The following is a 27,392-nucleotide window of genomic DNA, read 5'->3' on the forward strand; positions in this document are numbered from 1 at the left end:
TTAGGCGTATTGGTAATGTTTGTGCAGTATTATTCATGCAAATATTATTAGCCTGTGTCAGGGGCAGTCGTTGGGCCCGCAGAACCAGGGTCACAGCTCAGAGCTCAGCGGCTCATCCCAGATGTGCAGGGGCTGGGACTTGCAGGGATTCACCCCGGTGGAGCTCTGAGGCGCCAATGGGCGCGTAGGAGGCGGAGCCCTGGGAGCGACAGCGGTGCCACCCAATGGGCCGACAGCTGGGGCCGTCTGTGGCCAATGGGCGCGCTCCTCCGCGAGGTCGGAAGTGGTGAGGCAGCTCCGGGGGCCGTTGTTCAGTGCGGGGGCCGAGAGAGGCGGCTCTGTGCGTCCGTGACTAGCGGGTCCGCTGCAAGTCCTTGCTCTCGTCTCGGGTGAGTGTAGCGGTGGCCCGCGCCTTGGGAGCCCCCTGTGGCCCCCGGTTAGGGAGGAGGCCGGCATCCTGACGGCGGGGTGTGTGGGCGAGGGGACCGTGGGCCCCGGGGGTCGCGGCCGTAAGGAGAAAGACGGCCATGCCGCCGCGTCTCCTCAGGCCAGTGGGGGAGGCCGCGCGCTGTCCTCAGGGAACCGGAGCCTAGACAGCCCCCGGCGGCGCCGCCCCTCGGAGGCCTGGGCCCGGGCGTCTGGGAAGTGGGCGTCGTCCGGAGCGCCACTGTGGGCACCGCGCCCCGGGCGGAGCCGCGAGTGTATGTGCAGGGCGGGGGGGGGCGGGGGGTCGCGTTAGCCTAGTTGCCGGCTCCAGTCCCCCCTCCGACCAACCGTGCGGCGGCTGTCTCCCCTCACTTCTGCTTTCGCGGGCTCCGAAATGGGATAATGACTTTCACCTCCTGGGGCTGTGGTCTGAAGGAGAAGATAACGTGCAGAGCGTTTAGGATCATCAGAGGCACAGTAAATGTTAACCGCTGTTATTTGCGAAGCTGATGCCCTCTCCATGCCCCATCCCCGAACTCCCGGGCCTCCCCGGGTGAAGGGGCGGTTGGAAACCGCCTCCTGGGTCTGGACTCCGAGGGGGCAGCTGCCCCCCCCCCCCCCCAATGCCTAAGAAGGGGGCTCCTTGTAAGGTCGAGGACTTGCCCTAGCAGAGCACTTCCGTGCATTCGCTCATTTACTGTGTACAACGACCCTTTGAAGTATTGTCAGTTGTCTGCCTGAGGAATTTGAGGCCCAGGAAGGTTAAGTCCCGTGTCTCCTGAAGGTCAGGACCGGAGCTCGACCCTCAGGGGGGCCCCGCTCTGAGCCCTGCACGCCACCCCCATTCTCCTGGCCGACAGAGGGCACTTTCCGCATCCGAGGCTCTGGTCTTGGTTTAGTTTCTAGAGGACAGTCAGACCGCCCTTAGAGAAGTATCTCGCCTTTACGCTTTGGGACCGTGATTTATTGTCACAGATAGGTGCTTCCCATCCCTCCTTTACATTTCCTATCAGAGCGGTTAGCTTGACTCATGTGACTCCCTAATTTAAAACCCATCCGTGGTTTACCTTTGGGCTTGGAATATAATCCAGTACCCCTTCTGCTCTGTCTGATAAGGCCTTGAACCAGTCCCCTTTTTCATTATGCTCTTCCAGATCTCCCTTTACTTTCTCTTTCATTGCCTTTTAGGCCCTCTGCCCCATTGGGTTTTTCCCCCACGCCCATCCTCTTACTTCCTTTTCACACTTCCGGTCTTGGTTTAAATGTCATCTTCTCAGAAAGTTCTCTCATCACCCTTTTCCAAAGTAGACTCCCTTCATCTCCATTTGTCTGCTACCTGCTTTTCCATAGAAATGCTCGATGTCTATCCGTTTCTTTATTTTTTCTCCATTACTAAGTCGATCTGTTAGATCAGACAGTATATTTCTTGAATTTGTAAAGTGTTCTTAGTGCCTGGGCCCAGTGCGTGGCACACGGCGTCTCAGTATGTTGAATGAGTATGTGCTTTGAAAAGTGAGTTCTTTTAGAACCGTCAGATCCATCAAAGAAAGAGCCCTTTCGGGGCAGTGTTTAAGACCATTTTTGTGTCACTGTAAATCTGAAGTAAGTAGTGATAAAAAAAAAAATTGCCAGCACTTTGCTCTCTGTGCTGACATCTTGTTTAAAAAGAAGGAAAAACTTTACAGTGCACAAACCCAGCAGACATTCTCAGCTAAGGATCGAAGTTAACATCATCTATAATAATAAGATTGTTGACGTCATGGGCCTTCTGATATAATGCACTGACAATGAGTGCGACATCAGTTCTGTGGTATTCTTGCTAAAGATGTGTTAGCCATGAGAAAACGTCAAACAAACTGAAGGGAATTCTACAAAATACCTAGCCAGGACACTTAACAAAGTTCTGAAAGATGAAAAACTAAATATCGTAGATCAAAGGAGATTAAGGAGAAATAACTGTATGCCCTATGTGACCCTGGATTGGATCTTGAACAAGAAAAAGGGAATTAGTGGGATGATTCATGAATATGATCTATAGGTTTATTAATATTGTGTTAGTTTCCTGCACTTGATCATTTTACTGTGGTTGTTTAAAACGTATTGGGTGAAGGGTATACAGGAGTTTTTTTTGGTGCTGTTTTTGCAAGTCAAATTATTTTACAATGAAAATTAAAAAATAAAAAGGTAAAATCCAAGGGTATGAGCTATTAAATAAAATGCTTTAATGTACTGGTTTTGGTAACATTTTTCTGGGTACTTGTGTTTTGCTTTTGTGTTTTGCATGTCATCCTAAAAGCAGAAACGAAATTGAAAGTTTACACTTCTTCCTTTATAGTTTTCAGGAAGAGCTAAAGATGGCTGAATTTCTAGATGACCAGGACACTCAACTGTGTGACAACTGGTAAGAGATTAAATCTAGGAAATGTTATTGGAATGAGAACAAACTTGCTTCTGTAAAGGGTTGGTTTAGTTTATTTATTGGCAGGTTAAAATTGAGACCACATATGTTGTGGAAATATATGGGACTAAAGCCTTTTTAACAATTTTATATAACATTGTTTTATTAATTTGAGAAGGTGGTGGGTTCAGATAGTGTAGAGAAATGACTATAGAGTGATGTGATGCAGCTGGGAGTCTGCAGCTCTGGTGCCTACCTTTAGTTAATGACTTGGCAAATGACCGCACTGTTTTTGGAGCTTCGCTTTTCTGATGTACAAATCAGCAAATTTATTTTTTGTCTTTCTGAAAAACATCAGACTTTTAAATTTTTATTTTTTTAAATTTATTTTTATTTTTTTAGGTAGGCACTGCCCTACTTAACTCACAACCTTTAGACCTGAGATCGAGAGTCCCATGCTCTACCGACTAAGCCAGCCAGGCGCCCCTCATACATTTTTAAAAAGATACTAAAAATATAATGCAATGTCTGGAGTAGATGAGTGTTTTTCAAATGCGTTGCAAAGATTTCCCTGTGTGGCTACAGTGGCTGTCTTGGGGATGATTGGGAAGAGGTTTAGTGAGCTTGGCTCTACATCTAACAGTGAGAGCAGTTCAACCAGAGCCACTCAACTTTTTAGAAAGGATTTTGCCAAAGGAATGTTCCCCCACTTAAAAAAAAAAAAAAAAAAAAAAAAAAAAGTCTGGGTAAAGTCTTCGGCAGTCCAGCTTAATCATTATCACTTCGTGATTCCAGAACTGTTTGTGAAGACTGGGTGTAGTCTTGAATATTAAACTTTCTGTTTTGGCGTGTGTAACCCACGTGAGTGACATGAAAGAGCAGCTTTTTCTTCCTGAAATGAAACTTAGAAGTGTAGCTAATAATTTCTTGAGAATTTGGTATTTTAGTGACATATAAGTGCTCTTATGGAATGCTAAAGAAAAAAAGCTGTGTTTAACTTAACGAAATTAAGGGAAGTGTAGAAGGGGAGAGATGTTGAATAAGGAAAATAGTTTGACTCAGATTGATAGAAGGTTCGAGCCACCTAACAACAATTTTATTTTTTTATTGCCTCTTTCAATTTTTGCTCAGGGCTTTCAGCAAAATTAGGATATAGTCAGAGCAACTGCTGATTGCAGTATTCCTTCCCTGAACAGAATTAAGATTCATTTCTAAGAGGGCGCTTGCTTTATGGGGTATTTTTTTTCTACTATGCCATTATCACTTTCTGCCAATTTAAAAACTACTTGAGCTTTGTGTTTCACGTATGCCATTACTGTTAATGAAATAATCAGTTATGCAAATAATCACAAGAAAATATTGTGATTATGTAAGAAAACATACTGGCGGTGTCATCAGTTACGATACTCTTTATGAGTCCACTTCAATTTGAAGGAATCTCAAGGCCAGGACAATATATAAATAACTATGCTAAGGGAGTTTAAAAAAAAAAGGGTAAGTTAATGGAAAGCTAATGAAAAGAGGGTTATTCAAAGCCAAAGCAATTTATTTAAAGAAAAAAGATTAGCATGGAAGGGTGACTAAACCAGCACAGGCCTCTCATCTAAGTAACCTTATTTGAATTCCAGGTTTAAAATTTTTGTTTTTAGAGCCATATTTCTATAGTTCCGTAAGAAAAGTTAAGATAATCTTTAACGTGTGAGCTGCTGGAGTGCCTTGCCTGACTGGCTCAGTTGGTAGAGCATATGCAACTCTTGATCTTGGGGCCCTGAGTTTGAGCCCCACATTGGACATAGAATATACTAAAAATAATAAAAAATTTAAAAAGTTAAAAATGTGAGCTGCCCTTAGATCCACTAGACCAGTAAAAAGAGTAGTTTGTTATTGAAGATGTTTTTGCATGTGACCTCCCTTCTCTGATTGTGGGGAGTAGTTCTAGGGAACAGGAACTTCAGTGTTAGGAGGCTTTGACTTTTAGGGGCACCTGGCTGGCTCAGTTGGAAGAGCATGCACTCTTGATCTCAGGATCATGAGTTCAAGCCTCACATTGGGTGTAGAGATTACTAAAACCAATGAAAAAAAAAAAGGGAGGGAGGCGCCTGGGTGACTCGGTTAAGCATCTGACCTTGGCTCAGGTCATGATCTCAGTTCGTGAGTTCTAGCCCCTCATCAGGTGAGCTTGAACCCCACTTCGGGTGAGGCCTGCTTTTCCCTCTCCCTCTCCCTCTCCCTCTCCCTCTCCCTCTCCCTCTCCCTCTCCCTCTCCCTCTCCCTCTCCCTCTCCCTCTCCCTCTCCCTCTCCCTCTCCCTCTCCCTCTCCCTCTCCCTCTCCCTCTCCCTCTCCCTCTCCCTCTCCCTCTCCCTCTCCCTCTCCCTCTCCCTCTCCCTCTCCCTCTCCCTCTCCCTCTCCCTCTCCCTCTCCCTCTCCCTCTCCCTCTCCCTCTCCCTCTCCCTCTCCCTCTCCCTCTCCCTCTCCCTCTCCCTCTCCCTCTCCCTCAAAAAGCAAACAAAAAGGCTTAGACTTTTATTTTTGTATGTATTAAAGAATTGATTTCTAGCTTGTGTTTAGCATTTAGAAGGCTGATGGGAATTTTTCTGGAAGCCTTGGCTTGCCTTTCAGTCACTTCTATCTAAAATAAAATTTTAGGGGTGCCTGGGTAGCTCAGTTGGTTGAACATCCGACCTCGGCTCAGGTCATGATCTTGCGGTTCATGAGTTTAAGCCACCATGTTGGGCTTGCTGGTGTCAGTGCAGAGTCAGCTTCGGATCCTCTGACCCCTCTCTCTACCCCTCCCCCATTTGAACGCTCTCTCAAAAATAAACAAACATTTAAAATAAAATGAGGGGCACCTGGGTGGCTCAGTCAGTTAAGCGTCTGACTCTTAATTTCAGCTCAGATCATGATCTCAATTTGTGAGATTGAGCCCCATGTTGGGCTCTGCGCTGACCATAAGGAACCTTGGGATTCTCTCTCTCCCTTTGTCTCCATCTCTCCCTCGATTGTTCTCTCTCTCAAAATAAATAAACTTTAAAAAATCAAATAAAATGAAATTTCATCTTTAACTTGCTAGTCCCTCCATCCTTAAGGCTTTTTAGCAGTTTTATTTAGATATGGAATTGTGTTCTCATTTTCTTACTTAAAACATCTTGTTTTTTATCTGTAGGTAGGAAGCAACTATATTGGTATTTTGTCTGGTTGGAATGTTTGGTGTGACTATCTTGGCAGTTAAATTAATTTTTTATTTTATTTTTTTAAAATGTTTTTTTTTTTATTATTTTTTTTAACATGTATTTATTTTTGAGAGACCGAGAGAGACAGAGTATGAGCAGGGGAGGGGCAAAAAGAGAAGGAAACACAGAATTCGAAGCAGGCTGCAGGCTCCGAGCTATCAGCACAGAGCCCGACGTGGGGCTTGAACTCACAAACCACGAGATCATGACCTGAGCTGAAGTCGGACACTTAACTGACTGAGCCACCCAGGCACCCCCAAAAATGTTTATTTTTGAGAGAGAGAAAGAGCATGAGTGGGAGAGAGGCAGAGAGAGAAGGGGACAGAGTATCTGAGGTGGGCTCTCTGCCGATAGCAGTGAGCCTGACATGGGGTCTCAAACTCCAGCCATGAGATTATGACCTGAGCTGAAGTTGGAGGCTTAACTGACTGAGCCACCCAGGTGCCCCAAAAAGAAAATTATTTTAAAAATTATGAATTTCAGCAGTAATTATTAGCTTAATTTTTTGTGGCATTTGTACATGTATGATTTGCAATCATGATATAGCTCTACTTTCATTTTGTTGTACATATTTAACATAGCCATTAACTTATTTAGACGTTTTTAGTGTTTTTTTTAAATCATTTTATCACACTAATGAAATCTTCATAATCCCAAGAGTGAGATTGTGTCGTTAAAGACTGTATTATGGTCCTAGAAACACATTTTCGGGCTATTTTTAAGCAGTTTACAGTATCACTGGTAATGTATTAGAATATTAGTTTCACAACATATTTAATGGTGGAATTTACTAATTTTTAACTTTTGTTAATTTAATAGGTTTAGATGATAACTTTGATTTATAGCTCCTTCTATATATTTTAATATTCTCTAGTTGAAAAAAATAAAACTGAATTAATTAAAACTACTGGTTTCCTTAGAAAGCTAGGAATTTTAGAGAAATAGGGGAAATTAAATCTTTCAAGACATTGGTAGTTTCTTTATCCATTTGAGTTTTCTTCCCATCTCACAGTTGATTACCTTCCAGTTTCTCTATAAGAGCTGCCTTAATAATTCCACCGTTTGGTAAAAATGAATTTGCATTTATTTGGTGTCTTGGTCTTTCAGACTAGGAGTATGACTGTCGCTGGAGACACATCAGTCATCCTGCTTTAAAATGTTTTTTACACTATGGTTGGAGATTAAAACTATGTAAAAGAGAATTAAGCTGTCTATATTTCAGTGTGGAAGAGAATTCCTGTAGTACTTAGCTTTGGAGGTGAAATAGGATATTAAAGATTTCTTGTATAGGGACGCCTGGGTGGCTCAGTTGGTTAAGCGTCCAACTTTGGCTCAGGTCATGATTTCACAGTTTGTGAGTTCAAGCCCCGCATCGGGTTCCGTGCTGACAGCTGGAGCCTGCTTCAGATTCTGTCTCCTTTCTCTCTGCCCCTCCCCTGCTCACACTCTGTCTCTGTCTCTCTCAAAAATAAATAAACACTAAAAAAAAAAACTAAAAAAGATTTCTTGTATAATTGTCATTATTTATTGTGTTCAGAATTTTTCTGAAATTTTAATCTAGGTGACAGACATTTTTTTTTCTTTTAAAGTTTGAGAGAGAGAATGCTCACAAGCACATGCTCACAGAAGGGCAGACTCCCTGCTGTCAGTGCCCCTCGGAGCCCCACTCGGGGCTCAGTCCCACTAACTGTCAGATTATGACCTCAGCCGAAATCAAGATTCAGACTTTTAACTGACTGAGCCACCCAGGCACCCCCATAGACACATTTTCTAAATACAATTTTTAGCTAGACTAAAATTGGGAGTTTTCTGATGGTCACATCCAAATGACAAAGTAAAGACTTTGTTTTTTAATATTTTTTTAAGGAAAAAAATTTTGAAGTTTATTTATTTTGAGAGAGAAAGCACAAGTTGGGGAGGAGGGAGAGAGAGAATCCCAAGCAGGCTCTACACTGTTAGTGCAGAGCCTGATGAGGGGCTCTAACTCACAAACCATGAGATCATGACCTGAGCTGAAGTTGGACACTTAATTGCTTGAGCCACCTGGGCACCCCAAGACTTTTTAAAAATTTATTTCTTTTGAGAGAGAGGCATGGGCACGAGTTAGGGAGGGGCAGAGAGGGAGGGAGAGAGAGGGAATCTCAAGCAGGCCCTGCACTGTCAGTACAGAGCCCAACGCAGGCTCAAACTCATGAACCATGAGATCATGACCTAAGCCAAAATCAAGAGTCAGACGCTCAACTGACTGAGCCACCCAGGCACCCCTAGATAGGATATTTAATTGGATTCCTTAAACTAAAAGAGAATGGCAAAAAGTGAGTGAGGAGACAAGATTGGGGGAAGGGATTCAGGACTTCATTTTTGTACAGTTCTGCAGTGAACTTTATATCAACAAGGACAGAGAACATGTTCCTGACTAGTATCTAGCCCACTTTGAAAGGCATCTGGGATATAAGGGAGGCAGTTTTTTCTTTCTTTCTTTCTTTCTTTCTTTTTCTTTCTTTCTTTCTTTCTTTCTTTCTTTCTTTCTTTCTTTCTTTTCTTTCTTTTCTTTCTTTTCTTTCTTTCTTTCAGCTTATTTATTTTGAGAGAGAGAGTGCAAGTAGGGGTAGGGGCAGAGAAGAGAGAGAGTGAAAGAGAATCTCAAGCAGGCTCTGCACTGCCAGCATAGAGCCTGATGAGGGGTTCCGGTTTCTGAACCGTGAGATCACGACCTAAGCTGAACTCAGCTGCCCAACCAACTGAGCCACACAGGTGCCCCAGGGAGGCAGTTTTCTGTTCCCCACTGGCTATCCCAATGCTGGCATCTGCTCTTTTTGGTTTGACTTTTAGTGGAATAAAGTCTAATGAGATTAAACCTACCTCAGACTGAGAGTGAAAATAAATGGTAGGCTGTTTTGTTCTGTTTTTTTTTGTTTTTGTTTTTGTTTTTTTTTTAAACAGTCCTGGAGTGTATCATTGTGCTTGGGATCATGGATGGTTTTAGAAAAGCCTAGCTTGGGGCACCTCGGTGGCAGTCAGTTGAGTGTCCGACTTTGACTCAGGTCATGAGCTCATGGTTCGTGAGTTTGAGCCCCACATTGGACTCGCTGCTGTCAGCGCAGTCCGCCCCAGATCTTCTGTCTCCCTCTCTCTGCTTCTCCCCTGCTTGTGCTCTCAAAAATAAATAAACATTTAAAAAACAATAGAGAAGCGCAGCTCATTTCTTGGTGTCTGACTTCATGTTGCTGGCTTTGATTAGCTCTGGCATGTAGAAAGTGAGGCTGAACTTGTAAAGGTAGTACATAGTACTGATAACTCATTGTTGTGCAGAAGACTCAAAACTTTCAGGACTTCTTGAAAAGCAGGGGTAGTAACAATCTTAAGAGCTTATAATAGACTAGATTTACTAAAGAGAAGTAATGGAGACTAAAGATCAGACAAGCCAGATTTCCATGTGATACCACTGTGCAGAGGTCAGTAATGCTTGTCTTTCACTTTGATCTGTTTCTGTAGCAAGAAAGAAATTCCTGTGTTTAATTTTACCATCCATGAGATCCACTGTCAAAGGAACATTGGTATGTGTCCTATCTGCAAGGAACCGTTTCCCAAATCTGACATGGAGAGTCACATGGATACAGAACATTGTCAGGTGAACCACCCAAGCACTCAAATGTTCATAAATGTATTATACTTGCTGTTTTGCAGTAGCAAGTGATTATGTTGTCACAAAGCCAATTTATTGTCACTTCTTATCATAGGTGACCTGCAAATGTAACAAGAAGTTGGAGAAGAGGCAATTAAAGAAGCATGAGGTTAGTTTTCCTGCACCATGAAGAGAGTGCGTTATCATAGGGCCAACATTACTGAGATTACTGACCTAAAAGCGTTTTATTTACAATTTCAAAATAAGTATAAAAGTTTTGTCCTTCATCTGCTGAGTCTGTATACTCTTGGGGTCATCTTCATTGGTAATTCCTGGTTTATTCAATCAATTTAAAGCCAGTGCTATATACAAATGTGCAGATTAGAGAAATCAGTGTCTTTCTAAAGAACAGCCTGTTTTCCTCATTACCAGGTATTTAAGAGATTGGAATGGTAAAGGGAAATTAGGCTGGTGTGACTTTGACAAACATATCTGGATTGCTATGCTTTTGCTATTTGCTCCTGGGCGCCTCTGATTTTAGGTTACTTTGTAATGTGTGCACAAAATGATGATAGGGTGGCTGAGTAGATTCCTTTTAAGAATTTCTTTCCCTCTGTAGAACCTGGTGACAGGGACCAAGAGGGAAGCTGTGACTCTTAAATGCATAGAAAAGCATGGCAGGCAAAGCTAGGGCTGGAAGAGAATATTGAAGTAAATATATATTTTTGGCTTTCCTTGCCCTGATTAAAACATAGGCTCTCTTAGATCTGCATATTAACTGCCTCATTACCCTGTGTTGCAGGAAACTGAGTGTCCTTTACGGCTTGCCCTTTGCCAGCACTGTGATTTGGAACTTTCTGTTCTCAAACTGAAGGACCATGAAGATTACTGTGGTGCCCGGACGGAGTTATGTGGCAATTGTGGGCGCAATGTCCTGGTGAAAGATCTGAAGACTCATCCTGAAGTTTGTGGGAGAGACGGAGAGGAAAAAAGAGATGAGGTTGCCATGCCTCCTAATGCATATGATGAGTCTTGGGGTCAAGATGGAATCTGGATTGCATCCCAGCTCCTCAGACAAATTGAGGCTCTGGACCCACCTATGAGGCTACCCCGAAGACCGCTGAGAGCCTTTGACTTGGACCTTTTCCATAGTAGGACTACCAACCAAAGGAACATGACAGCCCATTTTCCAATTCAGAATAATCTGTGTGAGTTGTGTTTGGCTTAGAAAACTGGAATGGTGTCAGAATCTCAGGGCAAATGGGAAGAGTGCTTTGGGGGCAAATAGATCTTAATTATAGAAACCTGATTGGGTCGCCTGAATCGCTCAGTCAGTTGGGCATCCAACTCTTGATTTTGCCTCATGGTGATCTCACAGTTCGTGGGATTGGGCCCCATGTTGAGCTTTGCGCTGGCAGTGTGGAGCCTGCTTGGGATGCTCTTTCTCTCCCTCTCTGTTTGCCCCTGCTTGCGTGCATGCATGCTCTTTCTCCTTCAAAATAAACATTAAACTGCAATCAGGTTTCTATTTATTTAGGTAACATTAAGAAGAATAACTTTCCTATAGATGGGAAACAGTAGAAACTCTTTGCTGTTGGATTACTGTTGGATTACAGCTAGGGTTGATGATAATGATAACAATGACAGTGACAGTGCTGTTAACAGCTAATATTTACTGAGTATACCTGATGTGCTTCAGGCATTTGTAAAGTGCTTTATATGTATTAACTGATTTAGTTGTCATAAGCAGTCTTTTGAGGGTAGGTAAGTGGCAGAGCTGGGACCTGAATTCAAGCAATCTGACGCCATGCTTCAAACCATTCTGCTATAGTGCGAGAATATATAAAATGTTAAGCATGGTGCTTGTTTCATAATTATAGTTCAATAATATTGGGTATTAATAAGAGTTTCATGCTCTACCAACTGAGCTAGCTGGACACCCATTGTATTGGGTATTAATAAAACAAAATAATAGTGGAGACTTTTATCACAGCAGACTTAATATTTGGAGTCCTATGAGAACAGGAAGGCTAGGCCTCTTTTGTTCCTGCATAGATGCCTGTAAACCTTGAATAGTTGCTCGGCATGGACTTGAGCTGAGGGGTAGCAACATCTCTAATGTATTTTGAGTACTGTTTTATTTTTTTTCTCCCATCCAGTGGAAGAACAAGAAAGGCAGGAAAGGAATAGAACCCGGCAGCCCCCAAAAGAGGGTGGTGAAGATAGTGCAAACCTGGACTTCATGTTGGCCCTAAGTCTGCAAAATGAAGGGCAGGCCCACAGCATGGCTGAGCAGGACTTCTGGAGGGCTGTATGTGGTGCAGACCAGTCCCTTGAAGGTCCCAATGCTCTGAATGACATAAAGGGTAGGTTTGTTATTTTTCTGCACTAGTCTCTGTCTCTACAGGTTTTTTTTTGTCTAACACCATATAATTTATATACAATTGTAAGTTTTCCATCAGATAAGATTTGCCTTTTTTGTTTTGCTTTCCCCAACTTTTTATTTGTAGAAGTTGTCAGAATAGTACAGTTCCTATCTATATACCCCTTGTTTATATTTGCCAGTTTTAGTGTTTTCCATTTATTTTATATATTTTTATTTCTACCCCTGAATCATTTGAGAATAAGTTGCAGACATAACATTTTATCCCTAAATACTTCAGCATGTATCTTAAAAACAAGGGTATTCTATGTAAACACAATACAAATACCACTCTCAGGAAATTTAACAGAGGTTCCCGACTTATACATAATGTTCTTTGGAGCTTTTTTGTTTTCAAAATCCAGGATTATACGTTGTGTTCTTTTTAGGTTTAGTTTAGCCCCCTCCACCTGTCTTTTTTTTTCTTTCTTTCTTTCTTTCAGTGCATTGGTACTTTTGAAGAGTCCAGGGCAGTTGTTTTGCAGAATATTTCTTTCCTAATTTAGATTTGTCTGATTGTTTTCCCATGTTTAGATTCAGGTTACACAGTTTTGGCAGAATTGCTATGTTGGTGATGCTGTCCTTCTCAAGATGTCAGTTTATCCTATTATTCATTAAAATGAAGTCTGTCAGGTACCTTCATTATATGGATAGCTTTTATCTTTATAATAGCTACATGCAGATTGTTATTTTGAGATTGTGGGGGAATGAGATATTTACACCATCTTTTATTTAGTAGTTTTTTGTATTCACTAAGGTTTCTTGCTTGAATCAGGTATAACTGACAATTGTGCAATAGTGATTTTGTTTTTATCCTTTGTTCTAAATAGTTATGATTCTATAAAGAACTTTGCTCCCCTCCCTGCCTGCATTTAAAAACAATTCTGGGGGCACCTGGGTGTCTCAGTTGGTTAAGTGCCTGACTCTTGATTTTGAATCAGGTCATGATCTCACAGTTCGTGGAGATCAAGCCCATGATGGGCTCCACACTGGGCACAGAGCCTGCTTAAGATTCTCTTTCACCCTCTCCCTCTCCCCTACTTGCTCGCATATGCTTGCTCACTCTCAAAACACACAAACAAACAACTTTTAAAATAAAAATAAAAATTCTGGGACACCTGGCTGGTTCAGTCGGTAGAGCCTACGATTCTTGATCTCTGGGTTGTGAGTTCAAGCCCCATGTTGGATGTAGAGGTTCCTAAAAAAAATAAAACTAAACTTTTAAAAACAAAAGTTGGGGGGCACCTGGGTGGCTCAGTCCGTTGAGCATCTGACTTCGGCTCAGGTCACGATCTCACATTTCGTTAGTTTGAGCCCCACATCAGGTTCTCTGCTGTCAGCATGTAGCTGGCTTCCGATCCCCTCTCACCCTTTCTCTCTGCCCCACCCCCTCTTGCACTCTCTCTCAAAAATAAAAAATAAATAAACATTTAAATAAAAATAGGGGCAGCTGGGTGGCTTAGTTGGTTAAGCATCTGACCAGCTCAGGTCATGATCTCACAGTCCTTGAGTTCAAGCCCCACGTTGGGCTCTGTGCTGACAGCTCACAGCCTGGAGCCTGCTTCGGATTCTTTGTCTCCCTCTGTCTCTGCCCCTCCCCTGCTTGTATTCTGTATCTCTCTCTCTCTCTCTCTCTCTCTCTCTCTCTCTCTCTCTCTCAAGAAAATAAACAATTATTTATTTAAACATTTTTTATCCCCCCCAGATCTTTTATTTATTTTTTTTTTTAGAATTTTTTTTAACATTTATTTATTGAGAGAGAGACACTGAGCATGGGCAAGGAAGGGGCAGAGAGAGGGGGAGACACAGAATGCAAAGCAGGCTTCAGGCTCTGAGCTGTCAGCACAGAGCCCGATACGGGGCTCGAACTCACAAACTGCAAGATCATGACCTGAGCTGAAGTCCGAGCCACCCAGGCGCCCACTCCCCCACCCCCAATTTTTTAAATAAAAATAAAAGTTGGATTGTGTTCAGTAAACCATCACTTTGGGTCTCTAGTTTGGAGAACAGTATGTTTGAGGGATGCATGTCCTACATATTTAAAACGCTTGAGTTGTAAGAGATTTTGGGGACCTAAAATTACACAGCTGTCAGCTATGAGTTTTCTTCATACCACTGTATGAATAGTGACTCCAAGAATAGTAGGATACTTCTTAACATTTTGTTGATTTGGATAAAATAGGAATTGGTCCTGGTTAAAAGGGGTAAATGGTAGAGTGTCGTATGCCTTGCTTAAAGGAAGTAAATGGTAGTGTTAATAGAAACTTGGATAGGTGTTGGTGTATTTTTCCTTTTAAAAAATTTTTGTAGTTTCTAATAAGTTAATTTAAAAAATAGGGGTGCCTGGGTGGCTCAGTCGGTTGAGCCTCTGACTTCGGCTGGGGCCATGATATCATGGTTCGTGAGTTCGAGCCCCACGTTGGGCTCTGTGCGGACAGCTCAGAGCTTGGAGCCTGCTTTGGATTCTGTGTTTCCCTCTCTCCCTCCCTCCCTCTCCCTCTCTCTCTCTCTCTCTCTCTCTCTCTCTCTCTCTCTGCCTACCCTCCCCTGCTCACACTTTTTCTCTCTCAAAAATAAGTAAGCATTAAAAAAATTCTTTTTAATAGTAAATATATGTAAAATATTTTGTTTTTATGATCTACTCTAGATAGTGACTGGTTAACATGTAAATTCATGTAAATTCAAAGATTGAATAAAGGGATGAGTCTGGCTCCTTAGAGGGTGATGTCCCCACAGATTGGAAAAACACTATTTTCGGCTGTATTTTCTTCCTTAAGAAAATGTTCTTTGTATTATAGAAGGTTTTTTCAATTGAAGTATAGTTGACATTAAGTTAGTTTCAGGTGTACAACCTAGTGATGCAACAATTATATACATTATGAAATGTTTACTACAGTAAGTGTATTACAAGTTATTAACTATATTCCCTATGTTATACTTTCCATCCCCGTGAGTAGAAAATATTTTAAAACAATTTGCATATGTAATAAAAATGATTGTGTATAAATCAGATAGGTGAATTGCATTATATGTAAATTATATCCCAATCTGTTAAAGAAGAAAGGTAAAAATAATTTAAAAAAATGAACGTTGTAAAAGAGTGTAAGAGGGAGTTTAAGTTTTGTCTTTACCCACTGAAAACAGTCTCCTGGTTCTCCCCCGAGGTTACCACTTTCAGCAGGTAATTAGGTGACCTTATAGTCCTTGTGTATAAAAGGATGTGAATGTGTAATATAATGAGATTGTTTAAAAGCTGGTTTCATTAGAGAGGCATCCTGCATTTTGGGGAGCAGTACAAGGCTTCCCATTGTAATGTTTAGCTTTGAATTCTTTTCATTTCAACAACCTTTTATGGTATGCTGATACCTTTGATTTCTTTTTTTTTTTTTTTTTTTTTTTTACATTTTATTCATTTTCAAGAGAGAGAGAGAGCACAAGTGGGGGAGAGGCAGAGAGAGAGGGAGACACAGAATCCAAAGCAGGCTCCAGGCTCTGAGCTGTCAGCACAGAGCCTGACGCAGGGCTCAAACTCAGAAACCATGAGCTGAGCCTAAGTTGGATGCTTAACCGACTGAGCCACCCAGGGCCCCACGTTTGATTTGTTTTTTACCTAATAGTTGCTGTTTCTTCCCTTAGGAAAATGCCCTAGCCCCAAAGAAAGCCTTTTCCAAACTCTGAGCAGTATCTTTTTTTTAAACTTTATTTATCTTGAGAGAGAGAAAGAGCGTGCACGTATGCACACGTGAGCATGGTAGGGGCAGACAGAGAATCCCAAGCAGGGTTTGTGCTATCAGTGTGGAGCCTGACTTGGGGCTCCATCTCATGAACTGTGAGATCATGACCTGAGCCAAAACCAAGAGTCGCACACTTACCTGGACGCTTAACCACCTAAGCCACCCAGGCACACCTAAGCAGCGTCTTTTAATGTGAGTCTCCTTGTCAACTGTTCAGACTTGACTTTCATGGTATGGAAGAAAGTAAGAGGCAGTAGCATAGTAGTCACAAGTGAAGACTGGGTTCAGTATAGTTTCCTTTATTTTCTCCTTTCTGGTTATTTATTAGATTGTTTTATTGACTTTTGTTTGCTTGTTTCATTCCATTTTTCCTCTCGTATGGAATTTATGTTCTCTGTCGCTATTCTTGTCATGGTTGCCCTGGAAATTTCAACATGTTTATTTTAACAAAGACTGAATCTTAGTGATAAAGTTCTCCCAATTAATACAGTGCCCTCAGAATTAGGATTACCCATTTATGACTTAAAAATTACTGGGGTGCCTGGGTGGCTTAGGTGAGGCGTCTGACTTCGGCTCAGGTCATGATCTTACAGTGCATGTGTTTGAGCCCCGTGTCAGGCTCTGTGCTGACAGCTCAGAGCCTGGAGCCTGCTTCCGATTCTGTATCTGCCTCTCTGTCTGTCCTTCCCCCGCTTGCACTCTGTCTCTCTCTCTCTCTCTCTCTCTCTCAAAAATAAATAAATGTTAAATTTTTTTTTTTTTTTTTTTTAATTACTGATGTGGGGGCACCTGGGTGGCTCCATCAGTTAAGCGTCTGACTTTTGCTCAGGTAATGAGGTTGCAGTGTGTGTTCGAGCCCCATGTTGGGCTCTGTGTAGACAGCTCAGCCTGGAGCCTGCTTCAGATTCTGCCCCTCCCCCAATAAACATTAAAAAAAACCCAAAAACCCATGTGTTAGTGTTCTCTCTTATTTTCTTTTTGACACCATGATGTAGGCATTTCTTGTTTTATATACTCATTATATTTATTTGTACTTATTACATGTTTACTTTTTTTTTTTTTTTTTTGCTCACCCATTCTTGCATGTTTCTCAGAACTTCCTTCTAGGATAAATTTCTTCCTAAGGTATATTCTTTGGAAATTCTATTGGAAGTGTCTGTTGATTGTAAATTCTGTATTTCTGTTTGTCTGAAAATATCTTTATTTTTTTTATGTGATAGTTTCTCTGGTAATAACAATTCTAGCTTGCCAATTATTTTGTCTTCATTCTTGGAAGATATTCTATTTCTTGGCTTCTGTTGTTGCCTATAGAGAAGTCATCTATTAGTGTTATTTCTATAAGCTTTCCTTTTTTTTAATTTCAATAACTTTTTTAAAATTTCTTTAACTTTCTTTTCTGTCTGGCTGATTTTAAGATCTTTTTGGCTTTTAGGTTATGCAGTTTCTCTGGCTTTACATCTCTAGGGTTTTGCTAGCTTTCCTGATTTGTATTTTTCATCTATATGGAAAATTGTTATCTGTTACTTTGTTGATTATTGCTTGTCGTCCATTCTTTGTAGTCTCTTCATTTTCTTTTTTCTTTCTTTTTTAAAGTAAGCTTTATGCCCAGTGTGGCGCTTGTACTCATGACCCCAAAATCAAGAGTTGCATGCTCTACCAGCTGAGCCAGCCGGGCACCCTGTTTGTAGTCTTCTCTTGAATTCTGTTTAGATGTGTTAGTTTTTGCTCTGTCCTCCCTGTTTCTTAAATTTTCTGTTTCTTTGTCCTCTGTGGGGCATTCTGGGCAACTTCTTAACTGTCTGCTTTCTAATCTGTTGTTCAATATGTCCATTGAAGTTTTCACTTCAGTGATTATATAGTTTTCATTTATTCTATTTGAGTTCCATTTGGTTCTTTTTTCTTCACTGTGTCTTCTCGTATTTTAAATAATCTCTTATATCTGGGATAGTCCTAATTCCATTTTAAACATAGCTTTAAACATTTTTAAATATACTTATTTTTCTATAGTGTCTGAAAATATATCTGAAGTCTTTTTTTTTTTTTTTTTTTTTTTTTTTTGCTATTTGTTGTTTCTGCTGTCATGGTGGCTTGCTGCCTCCTGCATGTGTGCCCATGTGTTTTAACAGTTTTTCTGCCGTGTTCTCCTAAGAGTATTTATATGTGCTCCTGGCAGGTGCCTAGCGATACTACTGACTGAGATCATTTTAAATTGAATTTTAGGTTGGCTTGGGTTTTTAAGAATTATAAACATGAGTTTATATAAAACCAGAAGTGTAGATTCTAGACTCAAACCCATGTAAAGGCCAAACTTAGTTACTGTTTCTTGGTGGAGACTTCTTTCTCCTACCCAGAGTGAAGACCTAGGTCATCCTCTCATTGTTCACCCTCCAGTTCAGCAGTTTTGCCGAAGCTGTTGTGTTTGGGGAATCCTGGACTTAAACCTCTTATTTATTTGCCCTCTTAAGTTACTTTTATTGAGCATCTTTTTTTTTTTTTTTTTTGGTATTTTGTACTGGGAGAGTTTTGCTTGTTTGTTTTCATTTTATTCTTGAGAGAGAGAAAGAGAGCGTGTGCGCTTGAATGCATGAGAGTGGGGGAGGGGCAGAGAGAGAGGGAGACACAGAATCTGAAGTGAAGTAGGTTCCAGACTTTGAGCTGTCTGTCAGCACAGAGCCCAAGTTGGGACTCAAACTCATGAATGGTGAGATCATGACCTGAGCCGAAGTCCGATGGTTAACTGACTGAGCCACCCAGGTGCCCCTGGGAGAGTTTTTCAGGATATTTGTCTTTCAGTCATAAGCAGGCCTCAACTTACTGATCTGTAAAATGAGAGTAATGTAGGATCTCCATAAGTTTTCTTGGGGGACAGAAATACTGCACAGAAGCCTTTAGATTAGTGCCTAGAGTTAGTACACATTTGAATTCTTCCTTAATTAGAGTAGTGGGTAAGTAATCACTTTATTCCTACTCAGGAAATGGTGACAAAGCAATCTCTTTTTTCATAGTGGAAGTTTTTTTTGCCTAGCGCCTGTCTCTTAGATGGTTTCCCTTTGAGGATTTATAGCCCCACAAATTGCTATATATAAGAAATGTCAAAGGAAGTTGGACTTTTATACAAAACTTCACAAGGGAGATAAAAGGTTGAACTGAGTTTGTTTTTGTTCATTGAGTCTGACTGTATGGCCTGATACCTAGGTACGGCTGACCGGACCATGTTGCCTTGTGAATTCTGTGAGGAGCTCTACCCAGAGGAACTGCTGATTGACCATCAGGTGTGTTGTGAATTACTTGAGGAATATGTGCAGGTCATCGTTGGTGTTGGAGACCACATGAGATCTTGAGCAAACTATTTTAATGCACCTGTGGCAGAAGTGGCAACTGTATTTCTTAACATGGCATGACTGACCTACAGATTTGAAAACTCTGCCTTGTTCCCTCTTGGAAAAAGTAATGTTCATTCCGGCAGGCCCGCTTGCTCCTCCCATTCTGTGGTCACTAGTGTACATCTCTACTGACCATCTTATAAGCTGGTCTCATCTCATGCCACATTTTGATGTATTGGAGGCATACTGAAGTCCTTGCAGTTCCCTGGAAGGATTAAGGGTTTTTTTTGCACTTGACTTTTTCTGCCTGCAAGGTGTGTGGCCATCCATCCTGTCTCCCCAACACACTCAACAGTGCAGACTCCTTGCTCATGGACTTAGTTCTCGCATGACTTTCAGGAAACTATCCTAAGTTCTGAAGGCTAGGTCAGAAGTCCCACTCTTTGAAAGTGCTGTGCCTGCTTCTCTTTTAGCCTGTCACCCTGTGGTATGGGCTCCTGATGCCCTGTTGGTCTGCACCACTAGGCTGAGTTTTTTGAGGAGGTTCTGTGTTTTCCTAGCTACTGAATCTCTCAATACCTGGTATATGAAAGGTGTCATATTCTTTTTGAATGGTTGAAAGTTCTTGAGCCATTTAGGAATGGTTAGAGAATAGCCTTTGTGTTTGAGGATTACCTGGTGGAGGGAACCATTCCATAACTATTAAGTAATCCCTGTGCTCTAGGTGGAACATATGTGCCCCCTCCATAAGTGGAATAGTAACAGTATTTGAATACATCCAGTTTTTGTCTTGGGAGCAGCATAAGAAAACCCGTTAATAGGGATAACAGCCTCTCTTATTCTGTGGTTGTGGGGAGAATCTTCAATCTTTTCAACTTAAAAAGAATAATCAAAAACAACCCGCCCCCCCCCCCCCCCCCCAAATAAAAAGAATAATCACTGGGGTGCTTGGCTGGCTCAGTTGGTAGAGAGGTGACTGTTGATCTCAGGTTTATAAGTTCAAGCCCCATGTTGGGTGTAGAGATTACTTAAAAATAAAATCTTTTTTTTTTTTTTTTTTTTGAAATGTATTTAATCTCTATACCCAACATAGGGCTTGAACTCCTGATCCCAAGATCAAGAGTCAGATATTCTGACTGAGCCAGCCAGGAACCCCAAAAATGAAATATCTAAAGAAAAAATAACATGAACACAGTAAAAAAAATACAAAACAGCAGAAATATTAAAAATAAAAGTAGAGTGTTTCATCTGCGTTTGCCCTAACTCACCCTTTTTAGTCTCTCTCCCCAGTATTAAGCATTATTAACATTTTGTGACTTTTAGATAATGATTTAGGAATGTAGTGTTTTCCTTAACTTCTGCTTTTTTTTTTTTAATCTATGTTTTTTGAGACAGACAAGCTGTAACCCTTCCTGTGCCTTACCTTCACTCAGTATGGGCAGCACTCCCCCCAAAGAGGTGGAGGACCCTGATGTCATCTTCCAAAAGTTTTTGCAGCAGGCTGCAAGTAACCAGTTAGACTCTTTGATGGGCCTGAGCAATTCACCCCCTGTAGAGGATAGCGTCATCATCCCGTGTGAATTCTGTGGGGTACAGCTGGAGGAGGAGGTGCTGTTCCATCACCAGGTAAGAGTCTCTAGAGGACCTGTCCACTTCATTCCATGCAGATCCTCTGAGTAAACCTGAGACTTTTAGAACTGAGAATGCTTCTTTAGCTTTTAAGTTGCATGTAAACCTGACCTGGCTATTGGCCATGCCCTGTTCTGTGAGCTATCAAAGGGGTCTACTACCTCAGGCTTTCAGACATTCTCTACCTCTGTCAACTAAAACCATAATGTCATTAGCTGAGGACCTAGGAGCCAGGACTCCATTTAAGCAAGCATCCTGGACCTGCCAAAAAGATTTGGATGCGAGGTTCCCTGAGATCACTGACCAACATTTTATTTTTGACAAGGCAGTTTCTTCCTTTTGGTGGCATTTGAGTCTCTAATTCCAGGAGACCTGAAGGTCTGGTTCTGGCTTTACCTTTATGTTTGACCTTGGATAGGTTCTGTCCCTTCACTGGGGATGTCTGTAAATGAGGGAATTAGACTAGACAGTCTAAAGTTATTTTTCAGGAGCTCTCCTACGTGGCTTAGTTGGTTAAGCGTTCCACATCGGCTCAGGTCATGATCTTGCGGTTTGTGAGTTCGAGCCCCGCGACGGGCTCTGTGCTGACAGTTCAGAGCCTGGAACCTGTTTCAGATTCTGTGTCTCCCTCTCTCTCTGCCCCTTCCCCACTTGTGCTCTGTCTCTTTTCCCTCTCTCTCCCTCCCTCCCTCTCTCTCTCTCTCTCTCTCTCTCTCTCTCAAAAATAAATAAACATTTGAAAATAAATAAAGTGCTTTTTCAGCTTTGCAGTCTAGGATTCCAACCTGTTGGTAAAAAATATATTCTCTGTCTAGTCTTGTTTGTTATGAGAGCTACTCCTGGAGCTGTGTTCAGCGTCATTTATGTAGTTGGTCTGATATAGCTGTTGCTAGAACATGACACGTTTCTATAAGAAAGCATCTGCTTTTAGATCAAGCAGTACATAAGTAACTGCTTGTTGTCTCCAAGGAGATACTATGAAAGAAGTAACCGTGTAGATCCTCTTTGATCAAAGTATTGATGTGCTTTTCTGGGTTCCTGAGATCAACCCTTCCCTTATCCTAGTAGAAATCAGAGTGCTTCTCTTAGTGCCTTAGGTGCTAATGGGAATGATTGAGCCATTCCAGATGTGTTTCCTCTTAGTCCTGGGCCCTTTTTCACGGTGGTTGTCGAAGTTGTATCTGTCTCCTCCCTCCCCCCATAAGGTGTGTTTGCCCAACCTGCCATTCCTTCCTTTCCTCCTGTTGTTCCCTCTCTTAGGGTTAACTCAATTCTGAAGTACAAATTCTGTTTTTTCTTGTCAGGACCAGTGTGACCAACGTCCAGCCACAGCAAACAACCATGTGACGGAGGGGATTCCTAGACAGGATTTCCAGCATCCAGAGACTTCACCAGAGCTGCCCAAGAGGCGTGTCAGACACCAGGGTATTAGCCAGGGCTGAGCCAAGGCCACAGGTCTGCTGCTGGCTCAGGCCTGCTTACCACTTGTCATCTGCTACTCTAACATGGGGGTTACCTGAATTCTGAATTCCCAAGCACAGTAGGATCTCACTGGGGTCTCTCTTGAGGCTAGTTGTGGTCCCATGTTAGACTGAGCTGTCTCAAGTGTATTATAGGGTAATGGCTTTGGGGACAGCCATGAGAAAGGCTCATCAGTGCTTATTCAGCTGTAGGTCTTCTATCTGTGCAGTTGATAATTTGGAAATAATTTTCAGATCTTACTGTGTCTGCACTGGGTCCCTGTTTCTAGTTTAGGGTACTCAAGTTCATTAGTAATAATATTATTTAAGAACCGCATGTCTGGGGGTCCTTGGATGGCTGTCGGTTAAGTGTCCAACTTTGGCTCAGGTCATGATCTCATGGCTTGTGAGTTCAAGCCCTGCTTCAGGCTCTACTGTCAGCGCAGAACCTGCTTCTGATCCTCTGTCTCTGTCTTTCTCTACCCCTCCCCCATTAGAGCACATGCACACTCTCAAAAATAGACATTAAAAAAAACCCAAAAAACCCGCATGACTAGGCAAGTAAGCTGTTTTTTAAACCTAACCATTACAAAGCCAATTACAAATTATTTTTCGAGGTTTGCTGGCACACCATTGTTGAATACTCAGGAAGACTGTGTTTGAGGACCCAAGTAACAAGTGTGGACAAAATAAGTCGGGACCCAAACCTGTCCTGAAGATGTGGGTTTCAGCAGTCTTTAGGGCTAAGGCAGTTCTCTTCTACCCAGAATTCTATTACTCCTGCCCCAAATCCAGCACTAATAGCAAGAGTAGGCTTTTCCCTAAAACTGGTGCTTTTTTCTCTTCTCAGGAGATCTGTCTTCTGGTTACATGGATGATATCAAGCAGGAAATGGCTAAAGGGCCCACCTACCCTCTTCCCCCCAGCAGACCCATTAACAATATGACAGCTACCTGTAACCGACTGTCAACATCCACATCAAGCCCCAGACCTGGGTGCCAGCCCAGTCCTCCTCGCATACTGAAGCTCAACAACTTAGACAGCCAAGACAGCCGGGGGCGGAATCGAAACAGCCATAACTCGGCCATGGCCACTGGACATGCTCCAGTGATTCACCCGGTGCGAAATCTCTACCCAGAAAACCTCGTACCCTCCTTCCCCCGTGGGCCTTCCGGGAGATACGGAGCAAGGTAAGAATCAGTAGCCCAGGAGTGGAGCTTGGGAATAGCTCGGGAGAACATAGTGGGAGTGTGTGGACTTTTGTGTGTATTGTGACCTGATTCCAACATGTTCTTTTGCTATTGGTGGGTTTTCCGTTGCTCATTTGTTTGGTCTGCTGGCAGAAAGCTGCTTTTGTCTGGTTCCGGCTGTTTTTGTTCTCTCCCGAGTTTTCTGACTTATTCAGCAACCTCTCAGGTACTAGTTTCCAATCCTTCTCTTTCAGTGGTAGGAGTGAGGGTGGCAGGAACTCGCGGGTCACCTCCACAGCCGCCAACTACCGCAACAGAACTGCAAAGGTAATTGGGGATCCAGCCCATGATGCTCAGCTAGGACTCAGAAATGGGTGGAACTGGTGTGGTTCTTGAAGTCAGAGGTGAGCGGTCAGGCATTCGTGGCCAAAGGGCTGTTCTTTTGGCTTTGGATGAGGAGGTTTCCATAGAAGTTTGACATCTCCAGGGCTCTAAAGGAGGAGGACTGCTTTTTCACTTCTGCTTTCTACTTTGTGTTCTGTCGTTCAGGCAAAAACCCCCAAGCAGCAGGGAGCTGGGGATGCAGAGGAGGAAGAAGAGGAGGAGTAATGGCGTCGGCAAAGAACCTGCACGTTGGTTCCATCTTCTCTGCACAGCAGCACTTGCCGCAGTTCAGGCCCCACCTCTTGGGCTCTATGGGCAGGGGAGATTTTACAGATTTTAACTTTTTCTAGGTTATGGCCATTTTGTGTCTTTTGAGATTGTGCTGTGGGAGTTTGAAGGTTTGGGGGAGGGTTAGCAGGGAGGCTGTTGAGAAATGTTTCAGCTTTAGCTGCTGCCTGCCTTTTGGCCTCACAGAAATACAGTGTATGGCCTCTCAGCCCACCAGGGCTCCATCTTTTGACATACTATTACCACTGCTTCTTGGTGCTGTATGGTCCTGGTGGAAAGAGGAGAGAAAAGGTTCTGGAAACCTGGTACTCACCAGTGGAGTGATTCTCTTCCCTGCTGGGGCCTCGATCTGGGAACTTTTAGGTAACCTCTCCTGTGTACTGGCCCTCTGCACTCTAGAATTTGGGCCTCTGGTATGTATGGAGGCACCTGGTAGAGTGTTCAGGCCAGTTGCAATATATGTTAGGAACAAGGCTTTTGGAGATGAGTTGAGCTAGAGGTGAGCGCACTAGAGGCTTTGTTTTAATCTGCTTCTTCGGCATTTGGCACAACTGCCTTCTGTTTCTGGTGGGGAGCACGGCTCCTTTTTCTTTACTGCCTTCGGCTGGAGAAGGCTGGGGGCTCCCTGTTGCCACCAGGGCCATGCTGGGCTCTGCCGGGATCAGGCCTGAGGCCTAAGCTCCGTGGCTTGCTCTGAAAACCAAGTATCAGAGCCCCTTCCCCTCTTTTTATTTTACTACTACCACTACTACTACTATTATTAACATCCTTGTAATAGAAATAAAGTTTGTACTTGGAGTTCAGTGGAGTCTTGTGGTTCCTTCTCCTTTGCCCTCTGTAGAGACCTGAGGGATGACAGAGTAGGCGAGAGTCGGCCCTGAGTATGGGGAAAGGTGAGCAGGACTAGGCTTTCTCTGTGCTTCCTGGAGCCCTAGCAGTTCTAGCATAAGCTGCTTCTCAGTGCCAGACATTCATTATATAGTTTTCTATTGGATTTCAAAGAAACTGGCAGTTTCTGCAGCTCTGGTTGTGATTTGGCATGGGGGCGGAGTTGCCTCCAACTGAATCGAGAAAGGCAGATTCCTTAAAAGCCTCTTTTCTCATAGCGGTTGAGTCTTAGTAGAATTATTCATTACCCTTCAGCACCTCACAGTTTGCATAGGACCTCAGGTCATTTTGAGCTCCTTTGTTTTTCCCCTCACAACCTAGTGGGGGTGGGGAAAGAGGGAAAAATTGTCCCTTTTCATAGGTAAAAAGGAGTGACCTGCATAAGGCTATGCAGATAATTCACAGCAGTGCTAGGACTCAAATCCAGGTCTGAGCTATTCTGAGAGAAACAAGCTAGATTAGAAAAAAGAATATATAACTATAGGGATTGTTTTGTATATTGTATGTCAGTTAAAATCAGTCCATTAGCTCAGAGACCTTATTGTGTCAGGTGAAAGAAGCTGGAAAGACTGAGAGACTTGTACCATTTCTGGCATGATTGAAAATCCCCCTGGAGGGGGTGGGTGCTACCTGAGTAACTCCGTCGGTTAAGTGTCCAACTTTGGCTCAGGTCACGATCTCATGGTTTGTGAGTTTGAGTCCCGCATCAGGCTCTGTGCTGACATCTCAGAGCCTGGAGCCTCCTTCGGATTCTGTGTCTCCCTCTCTCTCTGTCCCTCCCTGGCTTGTAAGTGCTTGCACGTGTACTCTCTCCCTTTCTAAAAAAATAAACATTAAAAAAAATAGAAAAAAATTCTCTTCTCCCCCCCCCCCCCCCCGCTGCCCATCTCCTTCTCGTGTTCTCTCTTTCTCTCTCAAAAAAAAAAAAAGAAAAAAAAAAAGTCACTAACACTCATACCTTCTACTCCCATTCAACATCTCCAGGCTTTCACCTTGTTTCTACTCACTCACTGTCTGTGGGCAACCAATCTTACTAGTTTCTGTTTTATTCACTTTTCTCCCCCTAAACTGTCTTCTTGTTTCTTTTTGCCAAAATAACCAAACACATGTGTATGTTCTTATTTTTTTTCTCTTACACCAGAGGTAGCATATTATACTCTTGAACTTTGATTTTTTCACTTAATAACATTTTCTCAAGATTACCTCTTTGTATATATGTCAGTTATGGCTCAATTTAAAAAATCGCTTCATTGTGTGGATGTACTGTGTTTTATTCTCCTATGTATGTTGCTTAGGTTGTTTTCAAAATCTTATTAAAAATAATGTTTCAGTGAATACATTTGTTTCCTTATTTGTGATAAGCAGAATTTTAAGTTGGCCCTGAAGATTCCGGATTCCTGGTGTACATGGTATATATGTAATATTCATTTACATGGTGTACATGTAATTCCTTTCCCTTGGGTGTTGGCAGGACTGTGACTATGATTGATATAGTATGACAAAACCATGAATGTGTAAATAAAGCCTCAAATCAGTTGGCTCTGAATGAATAAAGGATCATTTTGAGTGGGCCTGACCTAATCAGATGAGCCCTTAAAAAGGGACTGTGAGAAATAGACCAATTTCTTAAAATCCGTAAATAAGTATGATACAGTTTATCAGTTTTAACAGATATAGCTATTCAGGTTTTCTGTTTCTTCTTGAGTGAACTTTGGTATTGTCTTTCAAAGAATTTGTCCATTTCAGTAAGTTAATTTATTGGCATAAAGGTGTTCATAATATAACCTTATTTGAAAATATCTGTAAAATCTGTAGTGATGTCACTTCTCTCATTTTTTGATGTTGATCATTTGTTTTCTCTTTTCCCAATCTGTTTGGCTAGAGCAGAGATCCTCAAACTTTTTCTTTCTTAAAAGGCCAAATAGTCAATATTTAGGCCATATAGTCCGAATTGCAATTACTCGGCAATGCTGTTAGAGAGTAAACACAGCTCTATGGGTGAGGCTTCCAGTGAGACTTTATTTACAAAAACAAGCAGCTGGATTATGAGCCATAGCATGGCAACCCTGGGTTAGAGATTTATCAGTTATATTGATCTCAAAAAATCAACTTGGGTTCCGTTGATTCCCTTTACTGGTTTTCTGTTTCCATTTCATTATTTTCTATTCTGATCTTTTGTTTTTTCTTCGATTCTGATCTTTATTTGCTTTCTTCTGCTTACTTTGAGCTTCTTTCTTGTTTAGTTTAAGGTCAAAGCTGAGATCATTCATTTGAGACCTTTCTTTTTTTGTAATATAAGTGTTTGGTGCTATAAATTTCCCTAAGAACTGCTTTACCTGTGTTTCATATGCTTTGGTGTCTTTTTGTTTTCATCCAGTTCAGAATACATTGATT

At 42.1% G+C, this 27,392-nt stretch overlaps 1 protein-coding gene across 2 annotated transcripts; it reads left to right on the forward strand.

Moving 5' to 3' along the window:
- Positions 1-283: 283 nt before the first annotated feature.
- Positions 284-26,333, forward strand: TRAFD1 (TRAF-type zinc finger domain containing 1). 2 transcript variants are annotated; one of them, XM_053902031.1, is made up of 12 exons: positions 284-379; positions 2,748-2,827; positions 9,551-9,686; positions 9,796-9,849; positions 10,483-10,888; positions 11,840-12,046; positions 19,032-19,108; positions 20,555-20,785; positions 22,093-22,213; positions 23,099-23,438; positions 23,693-23,765; positions 23,988-26,333. In XM_053902031.1, the coding sequence occupies exons 2-12, from the start codon at positions 2,781-2,783 to the stop codon at positions 24,045-24,047; spliced, it is 1,752 nt and encodes a 583-aa protein (XP_053758006.1). In that variant the 5' UTR covers positions 284-379; positions 2,748-2,780; the 3' UTR covers positions 24,048-26,333. The 2 variants fall into 2 exon arrangements, with proteins under 2 accessions (XP_053758006.1, XP_019322958.1); XM_019467413.2 differs by having other exon boundaries at positions 290-389; positions 2,762-2,827.
- The last annotated feature ends 1,059 nt before the right edge of the window (positions 26,334-27,392 follow it).

The sequence above is a fragment of the Panthera pardus genome, unplaced genomic scaffold (assembly GCF_024362965.1).
Source record: "Panthera pardus isolate Hobbes unplaced genomic scaffold, ASM2436296v1 HiC_scaffold_15, whole genome shotgun sequence".
NCBI classification, from domain to species: domain Eukaryota; kingdom Metazoa; phylum Chordata; class Mammalia; order Carnivora; family Felidae; genus Panthera; species Panthera pardus.